The 20,694-nt window shown below is 36.9% G+C and overlaps 1 protein-coding gene across 1 annotated transcript in view; it reads right to left on the bottom strand.

Annotated features, from left to right (window-relative positions):
- The window catches only part of MALRD1 (MAM and LDL receptor class A domain containing 1), a 229,880-nt gene that overhangs the window by 23,937 nt on the left and 185,249 nt on the right, over positions 1-20,694 (bottom strand). Inside the window, exon 36 of the mRNA XM_058825112.1 lies at positions 20,504-20,570. Coding sequence (XP_058681095.1) covers positions 20,504-20,570 — 67 coding nt within the window. The remainder of the gene's footprint in view (positions 1-20,503; positions 20,571-20,694) is intronic.

A 20,694-nucleotide genomic window follows, 5' to 3' on the forward strand; every position in this document is an offset into this window, starting at 1 on the left:
GCCCCAGGCATCCCCCAGGTGGATCCCATGGTGGCAGGGACTCGCTTTGGAACAGGTGGGTAAAAGCACTGAGATCCAGTCAAATACAGAGACAAAATTCTAAAGAAACAACATAGATGCTTTGCTGCCTTTTAGCTGTGCTTGCTCCGCAGCCAGAGCCAAACCTGTCTGTTCCCACATGGACCTGCTTCCAGTACGACCCTTCAGACTTGCTTGTGTTACACACTGCACTGGCAGTGTTTGGAGACTGTATTAGCAATAAATGTAACCATAATCATTCACATAATCAGGATCATACTTCTTGTGCCTGACTGAGAGTCTTTTCTCTATTACTTTGGCACAAGGTTTAGGAAAGTTTTAAAATCCTCAGAGTTCCACCAGTTTAGAAACACACCTACAGTTCACCACCAGAGAGATTTCTCTGCTACACCGCCTGATCCTTCCATGTCCTTCTCCTGAGCTTAACTAAGCCAAATAAGTACAGAAAACTCAGCTCTTTGCTCAGGCTGACCTCATGAAAAGTTAAATTAATTGACTTGAAGGACAGTGAATAATTTCCATTTGAGAGTAAAAGCTATTTGAAATGGTTCAGAGAACAAATGTTGGCTCAGGTTTCAAGCATACACATGCCCCTGCCACCCCATCTCCCCTGACTTTTTAATAAACTCTGAAATACTTTGGCAGAACAGAAAGCCAAAAAACTGAACTCTAATCTTGAATGAATTAAAATAAACAAACAAACAATTAATTCAATAAAACATAATTATTTGGTTTGCAGCTGATTATAACAAGTGAGGTTTCTAAGTGGCAGTACATAAAGTACCTTTTGGGATAATGTAAAGCAATTCTCAAAGCTTGATTTACATATATATATATTTGTAACTATTTATGGATGTATAGATTTTCTGCTTTAAGCAGTTAGTTATGGCAGACTTACATTATAAGGAATTCAATTCATGTTCTTTTTCTCTAATATCCAGGAGAAAAAGAAAAGTTTGTAATCCTATTTTATGTTCCAAGATTACTTTGAAGGCCAACAGTTAGATGGGTATATAATCCCAAACATTGGAGCAGTTAGAATTTCTGAAGATGGAGGAGTAAAAGTGCTGTTCATCCATAAGAGTTTACAGATTACAATATTTTCTGAGCCTCTTCACTTGATTTCAATTGGAATTCCAACAAAAAAGTATCTTCCTTAATATTTTATATTTAGGAAAGAAGATAAATACCACATGACTACTTTGTATGATATTTCCACAGAAGAAAAATAAATGAGGAAGAAAGGCCCACTTACCAACCAAAAGCCAAAATAATGAGTTGTTCTAAATACAAATGAAAAAGAGCACCCATATCACTGGTTTCACACAACCTAAATATCAAAATATTAAAACTACAGCAAAACAAGATTGCAACAAAGAATAAAACTGAATCAGCTGTTATAAGGGTCACAAGAAAAATCCAAGAATTTTAAATATGTCAAATCCTTCATAAAGATTATAGCAATGATTCTTTGAACACTCAAAAATGGCAACTGCCATTCAAACACAGAACATGTACTTGAAGGACTGGGGGGGGGTTGTCACAAATTTCAAGCAGAGCTCAAAAAAAGTCAAGGTCAAGTGTTGTAGTTTATACAGGCAATAAATGTCTAACTCTGTGAAGGACTGTTTAGAAACAAATTCAAAAGTAAAAGGAAAAATTAGATTCAGGGTATTATTAAAAACTCTTCAAGCCTAACGCAAACCAATTGAAAAACATTCGATTTCAAAGTATTTGCTTTTGGTAAGACATGAGAAAAAAGCTGCCTAATTTATGAAGTCAACACTGGTGTAAGGCTGACTGGCTTTTTCACTTTACATTTACAGATGGAGAGAAGAATATTTACATTAGCTGAAGAATTGGTTCTTTTGTTGTTTTCATGTTACTTAATACTACAAACTTTTTTTAATGTTTAAGAATGAATAGAAAAATAAAAATCCTGTGGGGCCAACATATTGGCAAGAGTGAAAACAGGATTTGTTGCGGGCAGATACATAATGTAGAACCTGTGTGAACATCTGTGCAAACTGAAGGATCCTCTCAGTTTTATAAACTGAGAACTGAATATTGGGGTTTTTTTTAAAATTTCACCACTGGAATTTTGCTAGTACCTCAGACTATCAGTCTTTTCTTGAAGGTTAAGGGTTAACTTGAGATCCACACTTGGTGTTCATGCACTTGGCGGTCTTGTGAATAAACCTTTATGTGATTTTATTTATTTTTGAGGTTAATTATTTTTTCCTGAGCTTGTCCCTAAGCAGTTCCGTTCCAACTCTTCTTTTATTTCTTCCTCAAGAAAGAGACTTTGAGAACTTGCTTTCCATGAGGATTCAATAAAAGCAGCCTTCCTGTTGCTCTGGTCACCCACACAGCAAAAAGGAAGTTAAACTGTTTGCTGACATATCTCTTATGGTTTGGGTCTGAGCCTTTGCTTCTGAGCCTGCTGCCAAAGTCTGGCTTGCACAGACAATACTTTGTGGGTGGTGACTTCACTGGGAACCCAGAGCCAAGAATTGGAGAAATGTCCTGTGTGCCATATCTGTGGTGGTCGGGAAGGCATTACTGGATCCACACTTTTAAAGTTACAGCAAATGTACTCATTTTGTGGTAACCATGCAGTGGAAGAAAGTCGTTCTCTGGCCCCTAAACTCCAGCTTAGCTAATCATAAGGAAGGTCAGTAAATGCAGTGTTTTTCTCATGACATTTTATAAACATAGGGTTTCAAAGTGAATGTGGATGGAAAGGCAAATAATCCTTCCATTCCTTATGATCTGCATATAATTGTGGTTTGCCTGAACTGGCTGAAAGCTCAGAGTATTTGGAAAGATTGGAGTTTAGAGAGCTAATCTGCATCAATTCCTAACTTACCCTTACTTTCTTTGGAAAATACAGATGAATTTTGATACATTCATTGATAACAGATATGTAAAATCTATCCTAGATCAAGATGTGGCATTTCTATTAATATCATTGCTATTTTCCCACAAGGAATTTAGTTTACAGTCATCTCTAAGGAAGCAGAAATGAACAAATAAACCAGCATTTACATAAGTGAGTAGAAATTAAAGACAGAAAGATATTGATTTCTGTTTAGGATATCTAATTTATTCCTGCATATAATACGAGACATTATGAGCAAAACAGTAAAAGCCTTATTGAAAGTTGAGCACTGTTTTCAGGCAGAATAAATCATTCCAGTTTTGCTTTAATACGTGACTAAAAATAATATTGGCTGAATATTCTTAACTAGAGTCTACTCACAAACTAGAGTACTTCTCAAATAAAGTCCTGCAGAATCTATTAATCAAACTATTATGTACATTTATCATTGCTTTATTCTGACACTAGACTTCCAGGAGCTTCAGTAACATTAAAATATAAAAAGCAAAAAGTGTACTGATAATTAATTTGGTTTTCAATTTTTTATCTAAGTAGGCAGGAAAATCCAAGTGTTCTGCAAAGACTGTATTATGTTTTCATAGTTATACAAAAGGGTTTTTTTAGCAAAAACTGTTTGAGAATCAGAAATCTCTAAGTATATAGAAATTTAACATCTATTTAGGTATTTTAAATTTACTACTGCAGTTCCTGTGTTTGTTATTATATCTGGGTCTGATTTCATCAAGGCAAACAAAAATCCAAAAAGTCCCTCTTATGAAGAGCTTGAAACAAGCACTAACAGTCCTGGAGGAGAGCTAGCACTGTTATAAGCTTGTTGCTGATGAAGTCATAGATGAAAAGGGTGAACTTTATTAATATTTAAATGATATTTCATCAAAAAGCCTCTTGAAAGTAGTTGGAATATGGGTTTTAAAATTGCTTGTATGTTTTGGAAGACTTTATGTTAGGGAAGCTGCACATCTTAAGCTCAGAAATCCTCAATTCCAGACTTGTACAATTATTCTCAGGACTGCCAGGCTTCATAAATCTGTGTCTGAAATTGCTGCTTGAACTGTCCTAAAAATAACAACAGCAAAAAAATATTTCCATGTGGGTTCTTTGTTGAAGAAGAGTGAAATTGGTCATAAGGAATGCACACACTTGGCACTGCTTTGAATACTTAGCTTCAATAATTTTTTAAACTAAAAAAAAAAAGTGGTTTACAGTTTCTCTGTGCTTCCTGTTTCACTAATGCTAGATGTTTTGGTTTTGTGCAGCAATATTTTGGACGTGTAGGGGGGGCTACAGGGGTGGCTTCTGTGAGAAGCTGCCAGAAGCTTCCCCTGCGTGTGACAGAAAATGCCAGCTGGCTCCAAGACGGACCTGCTGCTGGCAAAGCTGAGCCCATCGGCGATTTTCCCAAAGTCAAGGTGTGTTTTGCCTGTGATGGTGGCTGGTGAGTGATGTCCCCCTGTCCTCATCTCAACCCATGAGCCTTTCACTGCATTGTCTCTCCCCTGTCCAGCTGAGGAGAGTGATAGAGTGGCTTTGGTGGGCATCTGGCACCCAGCCAGGCTCAGCTCACTGCACTACAGCATGATAGGAGCCACAGATAAGAGTCTTCTGGAACCTTTTGTGTTTTGGTAACATCACAGAGGATACTGTTATGGGATATTGGATGGAAATACTTTGTATTGAGGACACACTAAATTCATAAGAAGAAAAGTTGTTGATTCATATTTTGAAAATGAATTAATCTCCTCAGAACCTCTCCCCTCCATCATGTAACTATATGTGTCCCTGACGTGTCTGTACAGTGACAGCCCAGGCTTGTATGGAAAGAAGCAGCTAAAGAACCAAGACAAATATTCTTATTTTCTAAATATTCCAGAGGTTTTGGCTTTGGATGGGATATTTTTTGTCAAAAATAACTATTTAGACACTTTTCTGACTAGGTAGCATTTTTTTCAATATTTTATAAAATTTCTGCTATTCACCAGAAAACTTTAAAATGCTTTTATTCTAGTTAAAAAAGGACTCTACCTTGACAATTTAAGCAAGAATAACACTATGAGCAAGAATAATACCACAGTAACACTAATCAAGACAGTGGAGTATTGGAGCATGTCCAGAGAAGGGCAATGAAGCTGTTGAAAGAGCACAAGTCTGATGAGGAGAGATGGAAGGAACTGGGCATGTTCAGCCTGGAGAAAAGGAGGCTCAGGAGAGTCCTTATCACTCACTACAACTGCCTGAAGGGAGATTGCAGCCAGGTGAGGGTCGGGCTCTTCTCCCAAGTAAAATGTGATAGAACAAGAAGAAATGGCATGAAGTTGCACCAGGGGAGGCTTAGGTTGCATATTAGGAAAACATTTTTCACTGAAAGAGTGGTCAGACATTGCAATAGGTTGCTCAGGAAAGTGGTGAAGTCACTACTTCTAGAAATGTTCAAAAAATCCCATGGATGGGGCATTTAGGGATATGGTTGTGTAGAAGCATGGTGGCACTTGTTTAATGGTTGGACTCAATGACCTCGGAGGTCTTTTGTAATCTTAACATTTCTTTGATTCTGTGATTCTACTCTCATTTTCATTAATATGTCCTTGAGAGGAAAAGATGAAAGGAGAAAAAGTGATCAATCTTCTAACTAAACTTTAATTCCATCACATAATATTTAGCAAAGTCTACGCAAATTTGAATTTGTAGAACATGGGCAAAATCTGCCTGTCTTTTTAAGAAATATAGTTAATGTAATTTAAAGTGAATGCAAATTGTTCTTCTCCCACTTCCAAGGAAAAAGAAGAAACTGTAAGTGAATGAGACGATCCCATTGTATTCACTACGCTTTTGGTTGGAGTGGTGGTGGGGTTTGTTTGTTTGTTTGTTTGTAGTTTTGTTTGCATTTTTGTTTGTTTTCTTCTTTCCCAAAGAGCTTGTGAACTATAAAGTACTTTCTTGAGCCTGCTAAAAGGAGGAAAGCTCAATTATGATTAATATCGCAGCACATGTGTACTTCTGAAACAACAACATAACTTTGAATCTTGCAGTCTAGCCTGCCTTAAGAAGTGAATTGTAAAGTTCACTGCTGTGCATTTTTTTGACTACTTGTCCATTCTTCATAGGTGTAAGAAGATATGTTCAAATAAAGATAATTTTGAACATTTGCCAAATAATTTGTTCCATCTTTTGCATGCCAATATCAACTGTTACTACTGGAATAAAGTAACTAATAAAAAACAAGGCTAGGGACTGAAGAAAAAAAATGTAAAAGAAGATCAGATGTCAAAGAAAGGATTTTTATCCTACGCTTTGATTCTCTGGATTTATGAGGAAAACATATGCCTAATTCCTTCCTGAGCTCAGTCCTTGTTTCATGAACATTTGGAATGAAGTTCTTTTGGAAGAGAAACCTGCCTTCTGTTTAGTTAGTACAAGCAGTATTGTTTAATTGTACTCTACACTTTGTGAAGAGTGCAGACCTGTTAAAACAATCTATTGCTATTGTTCTGCACTGGGTAGAGGACAGGTTATATTCTCTGTTTGAGCAACAAGTATCCAAACATATTCCAACTGTACTTGCTAAATAAGAAATTACAGATGGAGCTGGAATAAATTATGAAGGCTAGGAAAGCAGGGTCAATATTTAACATTTGATGCAGTACGGAAAAGGGAGCAGAGACAAAAAAAAGGATCCTCTCTGGAGCTGCTTTTGAAGACCATTGACCTAAAAGCTTTGTAGTCATCCAAGCAAGGAGGGTCAATGCTGCATTAAATGAGATGCATGATGATGACAATTTGGGCAAAAAATTTAGTGAGATATTTTGGGTAAGAATGCATCTTAAAATGAAAAAAATGAAAAGAATGTGCAAGATACAAATGCAATTTTTTACCGTTAGAAATCCAGAGTGTAGAATTGCAGACAGTTCTAAATGATTAAAGAAAAGGGTTTCTGGAAGATTTTTTACAAGACTAAAATTCAAGTGACATTGACCTACTAGAAGATATAAGACTACACAGAGAAAGCTGATAGTGTTTCACCATCTTTTTTCAAATACATAATGGTTTTATCATATAAAATGTTGAGCAGACAAATAAAATATGATAAGTTCCATTATCTTTGTTGCATTCTCACACTTATTAAAATCTTACTTTGACCTTACTCTCTGATAGGTTTCAATGAAAATACAAATAAATATACAATTTTTAAAAGTTAACAAAGAGTAATTTGATAATATACCGACTTCTGTATTATATTTAAATGCACAATTGTGTTGTATGTTCCCACCTTGAAATGAGGTGTTCATAGTTCTGTGGCAGTTTGATTTTTGTAGATCAGAACAAAGCAGTAGATATATCACCAACTCCTGGGCTTACAGAAACTTGTATGCTGCTGTCTGTAGTCCCAGCATACTGAAAAGAATTGTAAGGGCAGTAAGTTTTACTTATACAGATAGCTGTAGAAGCATTATATATGTGTGTGTGTGTGTATACATATATTTAAAAGCTAAACAAAGAATACTTGCTATACTTGCTATACTGGTATAATCTAGTTTGAGGTATTGGCTACACAGCTGTATGTTCATTTCTACCTTTCTTCTACTATCCTATGATTTCTCAGAAAGAAAAGTTCTCAGCTACTTCCATTAAGTACAACACTCTCAGTATGTAAGGTTTTGTGCTGATCTTATTAGCAACCAAGTGGCTTCACTGATATCATAAGGGAAGTTTATAAATGAAGAAAATTTTGATGACACCTATTACAACACCAGAACTATAACAACGAGTAGCTGCTGTGTAACCTCTTAAAATGCATTCTGCCAAATCATCTCACCTTAAACTCTAAAAGCCAGAGAGGCAGGAAGAAAATATTTGTGAACTTTTATGACTATGTAAACATACTTTATTTTCCACACACTAAAATATTAACGAGTTTTAGGAGACCTTTGTTCCATTTTACTAAGTTCCCCGAAAAGTTCACATTAATAAAATATTGATTTGCAAAAGATAAAGAATAAAGGACAAACAAAAACAAGGCAAATAAAAGCTTTTTTTCCTCATCTGTTGAAGTCTCTTAATAACTCCTGACTTTTAAATTTAATTTTTTTTTTGATAGACTACAATATAAATGAAACCATGCACTTTAATTTACCTGAAAATCAATAAAAATTGGTTGATTGCAAAAGAGTACTTAAAATCTGAAAATGAAGCAACCAGAGAAGAAATAACTATTTTTAGACTGGAATTCTGCTCTGTGAAGAGTAGAATTGCTCTATGTATCACTGCTTAAAAAATGTTTTGTTCAGCTCCTAGTCATACAAAGCTACACTATCAGTTGCTTGCATAGGAAACCCAAGCATGCAAGGACTGCATAACACAGGCTCCATTTTCTAGGCAGTCATCTTGTTAGCTCCATTTTGCAACCCTAAGGAATTTTCTTCACTGTGCACTACTTTTGCCACCAAACTCAGTTGAGCAGACATTTCATCAGTGGAAAATGCAATAGTTAATAAGGATGAATGGCAAAAAGATTAAAGTAAGAAATTGCAAAGTTCTAAGTGGAAGCAAGAAACTCATGAGGCAATAAAAATAATTTTCTAATATAGTAAGTTAATGACCCAGAACTCAAACACTCTTAATCTTAGAATTTAGACAATCCTTACTGTATAATCTCACCTAGCACTTACATTAAAGAAGCCATTGTCACATATTGTTGGCTCCAATACTATTTTCTCTTCCAACAAAGGCACTTGTTGAGGTTAGCCTAGGTGCAATGCATGTGTTTATACACAACTGATATATTCCTGTATCCAAGGAATTTATACAGCTGCCAAGGCACCCTAAGTATGTACAGAACTAGAGTCAAAAATGGAGAAGACACCTTGGGCTTGATGACAAGTCTTTCTCTCTGACCACAGAGAGAATGATCATGGTTTGGGCTTTCATGTGGCTGCCCAGAGGGTGAGAAAAGGCAAAGTTTAGTTCAGCATAGTTGGGAAGCCATATGATAATTTGTTATCTAGGTCTGCTAATACAAAAATATGCATACTGCAAAAAAATATCAAGCATCCTGCTGAATTACTTTTCTCATGCCCAGGGAGACACTTTGTGGTGGGTTGACTCTGGCTGGGTAACAGGTGCACACCAAAGCCACTCTATCACTCCCCTCCACAACTGGTCAGGGAGAGAAAATAGAAAAAAGAAAAGGTTCACAATTGAGATAAGGGCAGGGAGACACCACTCACCAGTTACTGTCAAGGGCAAAACAGACTTATCTTGGGGAAATTAGTTGAGTTTATTGCCAATCAAAATCAGAGTAGGACAGTGGGACATAAAATAAATCTTAAAAACATCTTTCCCAAACTCCCCCCTTCTTGCCAGGCTCTTTCTACTCTCCTTATAGCGGTGCAGGGAGATGGGGAACGACCATACTATCAGCTCATCACAGGTTGTTTCTGACATTCCTCAGGGAGAGAAGCCCTTCCTCTGCTCCACTGAGGGGTCCTTCCCATTGGAGACAATTCTCCACAGCCTTCTCCAGCCTGGGTCCCATGGGCTACAGTTCTCCATGAACTGCTCCAACATGGGTCCCTTTCTATGGGGAAGGGAAGGAAGTTTAGGAAGGAAGTTGTAGGAAGTCCTTCAAGAACAGACTGCTCCAGAGTGGCTCCCCCATGGGATCACAAGTCCTGACAAAAAACCTGCTCCAGCATGGGCTCCTCTTTCTATGAGTCTGCAGGTCCCAGGCAGGAGCCTGCTCCAGTGTAGAGTTCCCATGGGGTCACAGTCTTCTTTCAGGCTTTCATCTGCTCTCTTGCGGGTTTCCTCCATGGGCTGCAGGTGGATCTCTGCATCCCCATGGATCTCCCTGGGCTGCAGGGGCACAGCTGCCTCACCATGGTCTTCACCGTGGGCTGCAGGGCAATCTCAGCTCTCGTCTGGAGAGTTGCCCTTCCTTCTCCACCGACCTGAGGGTTTGTAGAATTGCTGGTCTCACATGTTCTCATTCCTCTCCTCTCTTCATGCAATTACATCTGTGTAACAACTTTTTTATTCCTTTTAGATATGTTATCACAGGGGTGTTACCATCTTGTCTGGTTGGCTCAGCCTTGGCCAGTGGTGGATTTGTATTGGAGCTGGCTGGCATTGGCTCTGTCAGACCTGGGGGAATCTTCCAGCAGCTTTTCACTGAAGGCCCAACTGTAGTGCCCCTCCCAGCTACCAAAATCTGGTTACACAAACTCAATTTAACACAATTTACAAAGAAACCTTTCTCACCTCCATCGTTTAAAATCTAACAAACAAAAGCTCAGCCTCCTGCAGTTTACTGAATTCTGAAAACTAGTTTGATGATTGATGTTTTAGTGGGTTTTCATGGCAAGGTTTTGATATCTGCTAAATGGGGCTACAGGGGTGGCTTCTGTGAAAAGCTGCCAGAAACTTCCTCCATGTTCAATGGACCCAATGCCAGCTGGCTGCAAGATGGATCTGGCACTGGCCAAGGCTGAGCACATAAGCAATGGTGGCTGCCCCTGGGATGACGTTACTGCAACCCTCATTCCTCATCCCCCTGCTCTGACAGAGAGAAGGAGGAAGAGAAAATGAGGAATCAGAAAATCAATTAGGTTGGAAAAGACCTCTGAGATATCAAGTTTGACCTATAACCTAACACCACCATTTCAACTAGACCATGGCACTAAATGCCACATCCAGTCTTTCCTTAAACATCTAGAGGAGCACTGACTCCACCACCTCCCTGAGCAGGTTGTCCCAATATCAAATCACTCCTATCACTCCTTCTGTGAAGAATTTCTTCCTAATGTCCAGCCTAAATCTCCCCTAGAACAGCATAAGACTGTGATCTCTTGTCCTATTGCAGAGTTAACCTAGTTATCATGGAGTCCAGTCTGGGAATAGGGGAGGGGTGGGGGGTAGGCATTTTAAAATCTAGTTTTTATTTCTCATTGCCCTACTCAGATTTGATTGGCAATAAATTAAAATCATTTCCCTAAGTCAATTCTGGTTTGCCTGTTATGGTAATTGCTCAGTGACCTCTCCTGGTCCTTATCTCAATGCACAAACTTCTCATTATATTTTTTCTCCCTTGTCCAGCTGAGGAAGGGAGTGACAGAGTGGCTTGGGTGGGCATCTGGCACCCAGCCAAGGTCAGCCCACTACAGACATTTATTCCTGCAGTGACTCTGGTGTAGAAATCCACAATGTAAGTCTTGCATGAACGACATCACTTGTGTCTTACAATCCAATACATACTTTTAATGAAAAATGTTTCTGTACATTGAAAATATGACTTTTGCACTGGATGCAGACAAAATCATTTTAGCTTAAAGGTATGTGTACTTTTTTATCCAAAGGACACACAAGTCTCTGTGTGGGAACAGCACATAGTTACTGCTTCCTGCTTAGAGATGTAGCCTAGTAGCTGATTAGAGCAATAGCAAACATGAAAAGCTCCTTCCAAGCACTGAGAAAAATCCTCAGTGTTTGTATGTGTTGAAAATTAAACTGCATGGAGCTTTCCAGATCAGTCAACGCTGGCAAGAAAAGTTCAAAAGTTCTTAATTTAGTAGAATTTGCTGCTTTTTGGAAATCCCTTGGCCACCTAGCAACCGCACAAAAGGTATAATTCTCAGAGACTTCAATTCTCACTGACTGAACAAGAGGGAAAATTGCAAACATGCAAGATAGCTTGATGACATTGTGACACCAGTGTGTCCAGTGGGTCAGACTGAGTGGGCCAAATGTCAGGCTGTGGCTGGTACAGAATACAAGATGTATGTCTTTTCTACACGATTTACACAATAGCACAGACCCTCAAATACAGACCTCCACCATTCCCATCTTTCCTGGCATCCTCAGCCCAGACCCATCTGTATCAGAGTGCTCATTTTAGTCACAATTAAAATTCTTGTCAACACGCTTCATGACATACCTGTTTTCCAGAAGTGTGCCTTACAGCCTTTATGGCACATTCTGTATTGGATTAGGTGTATCCAATGGCAGCCTCCAGGTGCCTCCTACAGAGAGGCCTCTAGCACTGAGCTGATTGTCATTCTGGACAACAAAGTCTGATATGCAGACATGCAGGTGTAATCTTAGGGAGTGAAAATACTGGTTTTCATTCCAAGTAGTGCTTCTTACTTGCACTTAAATCCAGGAAGACTGAATTTGAAAAAAGATCATAACTCAGTCTAAGTAAGACTATCTGAACCCAGACTTCTAAATTATTGTTTGACTTAATATAATCCAAAAATTTAGAGCAATTTGTGTGCCTATGAGTAGATATGCCCAGATGTTTTTAAATTTCTGTCAACAAAAGACAGCCACATGAATGTGAAGTAGGAGTGGCTGGAGAACAAGAATCTTTGCAATCCTTGTTTATACTTCCTCAATTGTTCCCTTTTTACTCTCTTTGGAAAAGTATTTATTATTCTACTGCTATTCTTTCCTGTTTTAAACAAAATAGAACAAAAAATGTTTTGATTTAAAGCTTTCTATCCATGTTTTCTATTCTTGAGCATCTGGTATTAGTAGGAGTAACCCTTCAGGGGACCCTCCATACATTGGCAAACATCCAATATCCAACATTAATTAACATTCTCCCATATAAAAATCCCTCGTTACTCAAAATACATCCTCTCCTACACATACACTTCCCACATCCTAAGCTTTTCCTTACTGAAGACAAACCTATCTCCTGAATTTTAAATGTAATAAAGTCTAGAGTTTTGTGTAGAAGTCATTCTGTACACAAGGTAAAGGTTCATTGCACTTAGTAATAATAAAAATCCAGCTGTGGTTTCCTACACCTTGCAGTTTCCTCATTTTGCTTTGAACTTCTTAAAAGAATAAATTGAAAATCAAATGAGAAATGTAGGATATTTATCAGAAAAGTTGAATCCTTTCAGCAACATTAGCATTGCTGGTCCAACCATTGCTGAATTCTGAGGAGAATTTTTTTTTGCTTAATCATTATTATATGTCCAAGTAATTTTCACTGTAGCTGCTAAATTACACCCTTCTCAATTAGATTATAGTATCTTCAAATTAAAACATCAATTATTTTGTTCAGCTACTAAATATAATTCTCTCTCTGATCTTGAGAGTTGCAATGACATTGATAATGTAGGAAAATCACCTTTTAATAAAACATTCAGTTACTTTTATTCCTGAAGCTGTGTTAGCACCTTTCAACTCCAAAATTTTTCAAGAAAAGGTTGTACAAAGTGTTCATCAAGTTCTTTAACTTAAAATTGTCCCAGAAATTCCTTGCTGATTTTCTTTACGAGTAAAAATCTCCCCACTCAGCAAACATATAATGAAGAGGCAATTTGAAAATTCATAGTTCACAGTTTGTTTTCCAAACTGACCTGTGGGCCATATTTCAAATAAGCACTTCCACTATGAGTGCTCTTCTGATTCTATCAATGGGTCATTCAAGCAAAACCTTTTTCATTTGTCACAGTCATATTTCACCTCAGGAAAACACAGAAAGACTATAAGCTACCTAGTTTGTTTCCAGTTTATAAGATATCTTGAAATTTGTTTTTCTGTGAAAAAAAGACCAAAACTGAAGACTTAAATGAGGAAGTCTGATTTACATTTGAATCAAATGTTAGAGATTCCTAAAAGATATGGTCAGAAATCTGTTGTGAGACCATTCTTTGTGTCTATTCAGTTGTATTTATTTATTTGACTCTAACATCTCATTCTCAATTATGTGCAGTCAAACTTTAGCAGTTACATAGGGACAACCTTGTTTTAGCTCTATAATAAGAAAACCAAAAAAAGATTCCTTCTGAAATCATAGGATTAAGCAATCACCTGGTTCAGACCACTCACAAGAGAATTTCACGGCACATCCTTGCCTCACTGCAGAAGGTGGCAAATGGCCCTGTGTATTCAATTAGGTTTAACTGAGATAAATATCAGGGGTTTTTTCCCCTCATTTCTAGAAGTTGCAAATGCATGAAGCAGCTGGCTTCAGTGTGATAAAGAGCTGACCTCAGGATCATACTATTATCTGTAGAGGAAGAAGAAGAGCAACACTTGAAGTAAACTCCTTCTAAATACAAAAGATAGCCAGTGTATGCCATTGATAATTGCTCAATGGCAAGTTTCTCACTAGATAAAAATTATTTGGCCAAATGTATTTATTTTGAAGTCACTTCGTACAACTAAATGAAAAAAATCCTAACTCATTAAACAAATTTGACATATATTTTTCCAAATGAAGGAACAGTATTTTATAAATTCTGATATATGAAGGATTCAAAAGATTTTACTTTTTTTTTGTGTTGAGAAATGATCACTGAACATCCTGTGAGCAGGCAATCAGCATGAGAAGCAAAAGCTGTTTCATCCCAACTATTGCAAAAGAGATCAAATGGTAAGATTTTTGCAGCTGAGTTTCTGTCACACTGCACCATAATCCCCCTAGGATTTTCCTTTGGAAAAGGCCATGAAGTTAGAAATGTGAAAAACTAAAAGGCAAGGGTATTGTTGGATCAAGCATCTTGATTTCATGATAAGTTTCCAAATAAGAAAGGATCAAGACTGAACAAAAACTTTAGGAAACAGTTTTCTGTAAGCAAACATTTAAAATGCATTTCCATCATCATATTGTATATTTTCTTTCATGAAAAATTGTGTCAAATTTTTTCTGAAGAATAGATATATTAACTTGTCTTCCTATTCTTAATTATACCCAACTCAGGTAACCTGAATTTGTTACTTAATTTGCACCAGCATCACTTTTCAAATGAGACTTGGGTAAAGGAAAGATATGAAAAAACCCCTTCTCTTTACCAGCTATATATGTTTGTAGATGTGTCTTTGCTTCCCAAAATCCAAATGTCAACATGACATTTGTTTTCAATGTCTTATATTTTTGATTACTCATCAAGGCTTTTGTTTTTATCTATGACTACATCCTTATTTCATTGCTCCTCTATGTACAATTGATTTTCATGACTACAACTTCCCTGAGTAGGTGTATATGCTCAATTTAGCATTAACAATTTACCCATGTCCCACTTGTTCAGTAAACCTAAAAGAAAATTCTTAGGGAAGAAGTGAAATCAGTACCAATTTGCTTTGTTTGGGCCATTAACAATCTGCAGTGAATCAGCAGCTGCTATGCCAGCAATCCTCCCTCTGAGGTGGGAATTTCTGAGAGGAGCAGGAGAAAATGTAGCTGAAATGGAAACTGCTCTCTTCTCTTTTTATAAACTCTCTTTACTCATGGATTGGTGTTTCTATATCATCAGTGTTAAACTTCATATTTCCATCAAATCACATTCCAGATGCTTCCAAACATTTTATTTTCTTAGGCTGGAATACTATTATCACTCAGTTTTCCTGACATCCAGTGTGATATAAAAACAATCCTCCCACTTTTAGTTTTTAAAGATAACTATCACCCTCAGTCCTCAAAATCCAGTAACGCAGAACAAGTAAGAGTAGATCCAAGATCAAACATATTTAGGAAAAAACCAAGAAGAACCCTATGTTAGTCACTGAAAAATATTGTCCAGTGAGGATGTAGGATTCACCTCCTTTGCCTTATATGATACTTAACTGGAAAAGGGATCAAATAGTCTACCAAGACATTATGTGATGCTGCATGCCACTTGCAGAGCTCCTGAAAAGTTTATCATGCTTACTAGAATGGTTTAACTATGTTTCAACTACCAAAAAAACTCCCTTGTTTTTTTTTTTAATTTTGTGAAATACTGTTTGCTACTGTACTACTCATGATTAAATACTTTGTTTGCAATGTAAAACAGATAATTTGTGTTAAAATAACAAGCTCATTGTAAAAATGAGAAGGAAAGAAGTAATAAATAGAGGACCAATTAACCTGTAGCTTTTCTAAAAAGAATAGACAAGAATTCCACTTCTCTGAATGAATGGTTACCCTGTAAAACCAATTCTTTTTGTAAAAGAAACAAAAGAGAAAGTAATCTTTACTTTTATGACATAAAAGAAAAAACAAAATAATTCAATTTCTGTATTTTGGGCCAAATCAGCATTTAGATACACAACTACAAAGACAATAATATTTAATTTTCTATTTATAATGACTCCTTGCATTTCAATCTCCACAGCCCAGTTAGAGAGAAGTTACATATTCAGTGAATTTAAAAACTGTTTAATGAAGATTTATTTCTAATGTGTAATGTGATTGTTTAATTAAGTGAATGAAATTACTTTTTCTTTTAGGTAAAGGATAGAACCTTCTTACAGTTCAGACAAGAATAAAAGTGCTCTCATATGCTCTTTAGTACTACTCAGTGTAACTACTCCAAAATTTGGTATATTGTGCTGAAAATATTTGTGTAAAATAAAGGGAAAGTCAAGCATTGTGTTATGTCCTTTCCAACTTAAACAATTCTATTTTTAGTTGGGCCTGCCGAAACAGAGCCAGGAATACTGGTTTTAAAGTGAAGAAGGGGATATTCAGACTAGATATAAGAAAGAAATTTTTGAAACTAACTTTGTGAAATGCTGAAATATATTGCCCAGAGATGTGGTAGATTCACAGTCAAGTTGGATGGGGTACTGAGCAACCTGATCTAATTGAAGATGAAACTACTCATTGCAGAGGGGTTGGATTAGGTGAATTTTACAGTTTCCTTCCACCCAAACCATTTGATGATTTGATGATGATTTAATATTCATTATATGAAGTTTAGCACATTTTGAATGTGCATGTTTAATATCACTCTTGTCTACTTGGATAAGAATGAAAAGCATGTATGAAGAGTCTGGTTTGATGGTTTTTTGTGGGTTTTTTTCTGTTCTCAGTGGTTTTATTTCTCTTTCAATACTAGTACAATCTTTGAAGCCTCATCCTTCCACTTTAGTGTGTTAGAAACACACTTTTCCCAGCTTGCTTCCTTTCCTCTATATTCCTCTCCCACGTTTCCAGGAGTCTGTGGTCTCACTTTAAAGCAAAAATAAAACAAACACAAAGAAACGTTGGACAAGCAGTCAGGGAAAGCATACATATAATCAAAGGAGTTATTTTGAAATTGGAGGATGGAAATTACAAAAATTCTGGTCATTATTGCTCAAATTATCGTGATTTGCTGGTGCAATCATAGTAGCTGATTGCCAGCACCAGCCACTTGGCTGCAGATTGACTACAGAAGAGACCTCAGTCAGGACAAATAGGAGTCACATTTTGTCAAATGAGAGTCACATTTTGTCAAATGAGAGTGGCCATAGAATTTCAGCTTAAAGCTCCATCTAGTTTGGCAGACAAAGAAAATACCCATGAAATAGAAAGTACAAGACAAATGTGTTCAATATGCACCTCAATTACTCTCCTGACCAAATAGCAGAAACAAGTGCAAGTGACTTTCAAAGCTAACTCAAAATACAAATACCAAGCAGGAGCAGGACAACCATCAAGCTGTGTTTGAGGAGGATCAACCATCAAGCTTCCTACTTCTCAAGTAGGAAGAGAACCATCACCCAAGCACCAGTGCCCTGCATTTACTCACATGCTCTCACTGAGAGCATCCACCAGACCTAAGCAGTCACATTCTCAAACACTGGGCATCCCACTGATGTTATTGCAGTCATTATGCACCATCTAGACAAGCTGTTTTCAGCAGCATGAACAAAAATTACAGCAATCTGATACATCAGCTTTCTTACCCACTCCATTATATACTGAAAATTTATCTAGACTTGTAACCACTGCTTTTGTTTTCACCAGGCCTACAGACATCTATTCACAAAGGGATGTCAGAGCTCACCTTCCACTGCTACTGATCCCTCTTAGTTACATCCTCTTGAAAGACAGGGTAGTGCCCTAAATATTAACTTTATACATATATGTCTAAGCTACACAAGCTCACACATGTAAAAACATACAGCATCAAAGGAACTGGAGAAGCACTAAATGTAAAAAATCTACTGCCTGCTTGCACTCTCTTCAAATAGTTCAGATGCTAGGGCTTTCTTTTGCCTAAGCAGCTACTGCAAATCCACTGTTCCCATTCCTGCAGGTTAAACTATTGGAAGAAGGATGTACAGTCAACTACTTCAACCCCACTGCATTAAAACCACAGAAAAACTTGGCTGTTATCATCAGTAAAAATGTTTTCCAGAAAGTCTCAAACTAGCCTAAAATGAGCAGCAATTTCAGTTCTTATAGGAACTTGATGGAACAGATGAAGCTTTGAGAGCTGTCCACTCCAATTTTTTGCCAAACCAACCTTCTCAGGGAGGCCTGAGAATTACTTTTAAACTCCAGACTCAGGTTTTGTTTTATAGAAACTACAGCACAATCATCTCACTTGGGGGATGACCAGAATCCATTTTGCCAGATAAAATAGTAAGGAAAGGATATGTTAACAAATTTTCTCCTTTTCCACTGTGTCACTGAATAGTATTAGTCAAACCCAGGGACTTGTAAGAGCACTTTGATCCCCCCACAATTGCCTCTGGGTGTTGAGGAAGACTCTGTCACTTCTGTGGCAGGGCAGTATCTGGACTCTGTTCTTTTCAAGAGTCTCTTTGCTGTGGAACAGGATTTCTGCACTCTTAAACACTCTGCTTTTTCTCCTGACCTGTCCTGCAGTCTAGAAAAACAGTTGCTGTCAAGGGAGTAAGATATTTCTAGCTAAATTTATTATTTATTTTTCAGGAAACTTAGAGTAAGAACTGAGAACTAAAAGATAAAAATTAGCATATTTTTCATAATTTCTATTTTTGTTCAATTATTTTGGGATTTTGGGGAGTTGTTTGTTTGTTTCTGGTTCTGTATTTTTGTTGTTTTCCCCTTGAGTATTGAAAACTAATATACTTCTACATTTGAAATTATTTCAGGTATATTTTTAGGGGGTTTTTTTGGTCTTTTAATGGTCTTGATGTGGCATTTCAAAAAGTCAAGCAGAAGTTTATTTTAGTAATGGTTAACTCTCCTGTTATTATATATATAAGTAATTCCTTTAAAATATTATAAAGCCTTAAATGGTATTTAGTTCCATTTGTAGTTCTCCAGCCACTTCCCCTACAGGGAGTTCTCAGAAAGTCTATTGCAACATGCCCTGGTGTTCTGGCATTCTTGTGCAGAGATGACCAATTTCCCCAACACAAGCAAGTACAACTTTTGAAGTTATGTCAACCTCCCAGTTAAGGATTTTTTTTTGTGCCTTTGCTCTGGTTGCCTGTGCATTACATCAGAATTAAATATGTTTCTTACTGAATGCTGAGGTAAACTACCCTACTTACTAGTTTTATTTACTGTTTTTATTCCAACTGTTTTTTATTTCTGTGGGTAAAAAATATTTGCTAGTTTGGGTTACTTTCTCTTGCAAGTCTGAACAGAAATTCAATTCTCATAATTCTCTTGTACACTTAAAATCTCAATTACTCCCCCGGCCCTTTGTCCCTACAAGCAATTTTATTTTTGATCAATGATTTAATCTACAAATTACAAACCTCCTATTGCAAATGCCTTTATTTTCTGCTGACTTTTCATTCTGCAATCTTTCCCTATGATTTTTTGTTCCCTTTCTCTCTATGTGTTAAAAAAATTTTTTGAAGCACCACGTTGATGAAATTCCAAGATTTTTGGATTCTCTGGCAAGAGACTATTCTCTGTTCTATTATACTGGACATCTTTGGGGAAATCTGCAGGTAGTTAACAGTTTTTTCTAAAACCAAAATCTGAATACCCTATATGAATGTCCCCATATTTTCTATGTTATATATTACATTTCTCCATCCAATCAAGGATAAACCTGTGTTGAAAGACAAAGCAGGCTCATTAATGTGCATCTCCTGGCAACCAGGAGCCAAAGCTTAGTATCTAATCTTGAATAAGGTAGCTACTGTGATAAAACAGTTACTTCTTTAGTAATTTGGCAAACTCTGGCAAGCTCCACTGGAGCATGTGAAGGACAAAAGCATGATAACACAACACACACCATCACTTTCTTTGCACTGAGGAAGTCTCCTCTAATTTCCCAAAGGGAAACAGTGATATCTTGTTTTAAAGAGTTGCTTCAGATATCCTGAGACTCTTTCCAATGGCTCGTACGTTCTACACCAGAATTGCAGACATTATTTTTTTTATCAGAGAGTATTTCCAGAAAAAAGAAAGCATATTTTAAACCCCTTTTTTGTGGAGAATAAGTGGAAAAAAACCTTTTTTTTTTTTCCAAAAGCCTAAAAGGAAGATGAAGATGAGTATGCAGCCTGCTGTAAAATCTCATCTGAGCTATACAACACCCTGCTGCAGATAAGGCACAGAAATATATGTTTTGAAATGTTGCAGTGAAACATGAGACAGAAAACTTAGGGAGTCAGGCCAAAAGGTTGTCTCATGAAATGAAAGATAAAAGTTACAGAAAATTCTGTCTGATAAATAACATTCTTCTCAAAATGTGGTTTAACTCACTGAGTGTAAATAAAAATAGTGTAGACACACAGAGACTTTTTAAAATACACTTCTACCAAATATAATTTCAATCCCTGGGGAGCAAACCACCTGTTTCAACAGCAGTTTTCTCCAAATTCATGCACAAGTCAACTGCCAATGAAACTTACTGGCATAATGGAATGTCATCCTTGAGGATGCATTTTCCTCCATTTTTGCAGTATTCCTCAGGACAAGCTGCAAACATAAAGGTAAAAATTGTGATTTCCCCCTCTTTTTTATTACATTTGTCATTATCTGATTTTCAAAATGGCAAAATATTAAGACCTGTCCTTTTGAGAGCTTAGCACTTCCAAAACTT

This window comes from Ammospiza caudacuta, chromosome 1 (assembly GCF_027887145.1).
Source record: "Ammospiza caudacuta isolate bAmmCau1 chromosome 1, bAmmCau1.pri, whole genome shotgun sequence".
NCBI lineage: Eukaryota > Metazoa > Chordata > Aves > Passeriformes > Passerellidae > Ammospiza > Ammospiza caudacuta.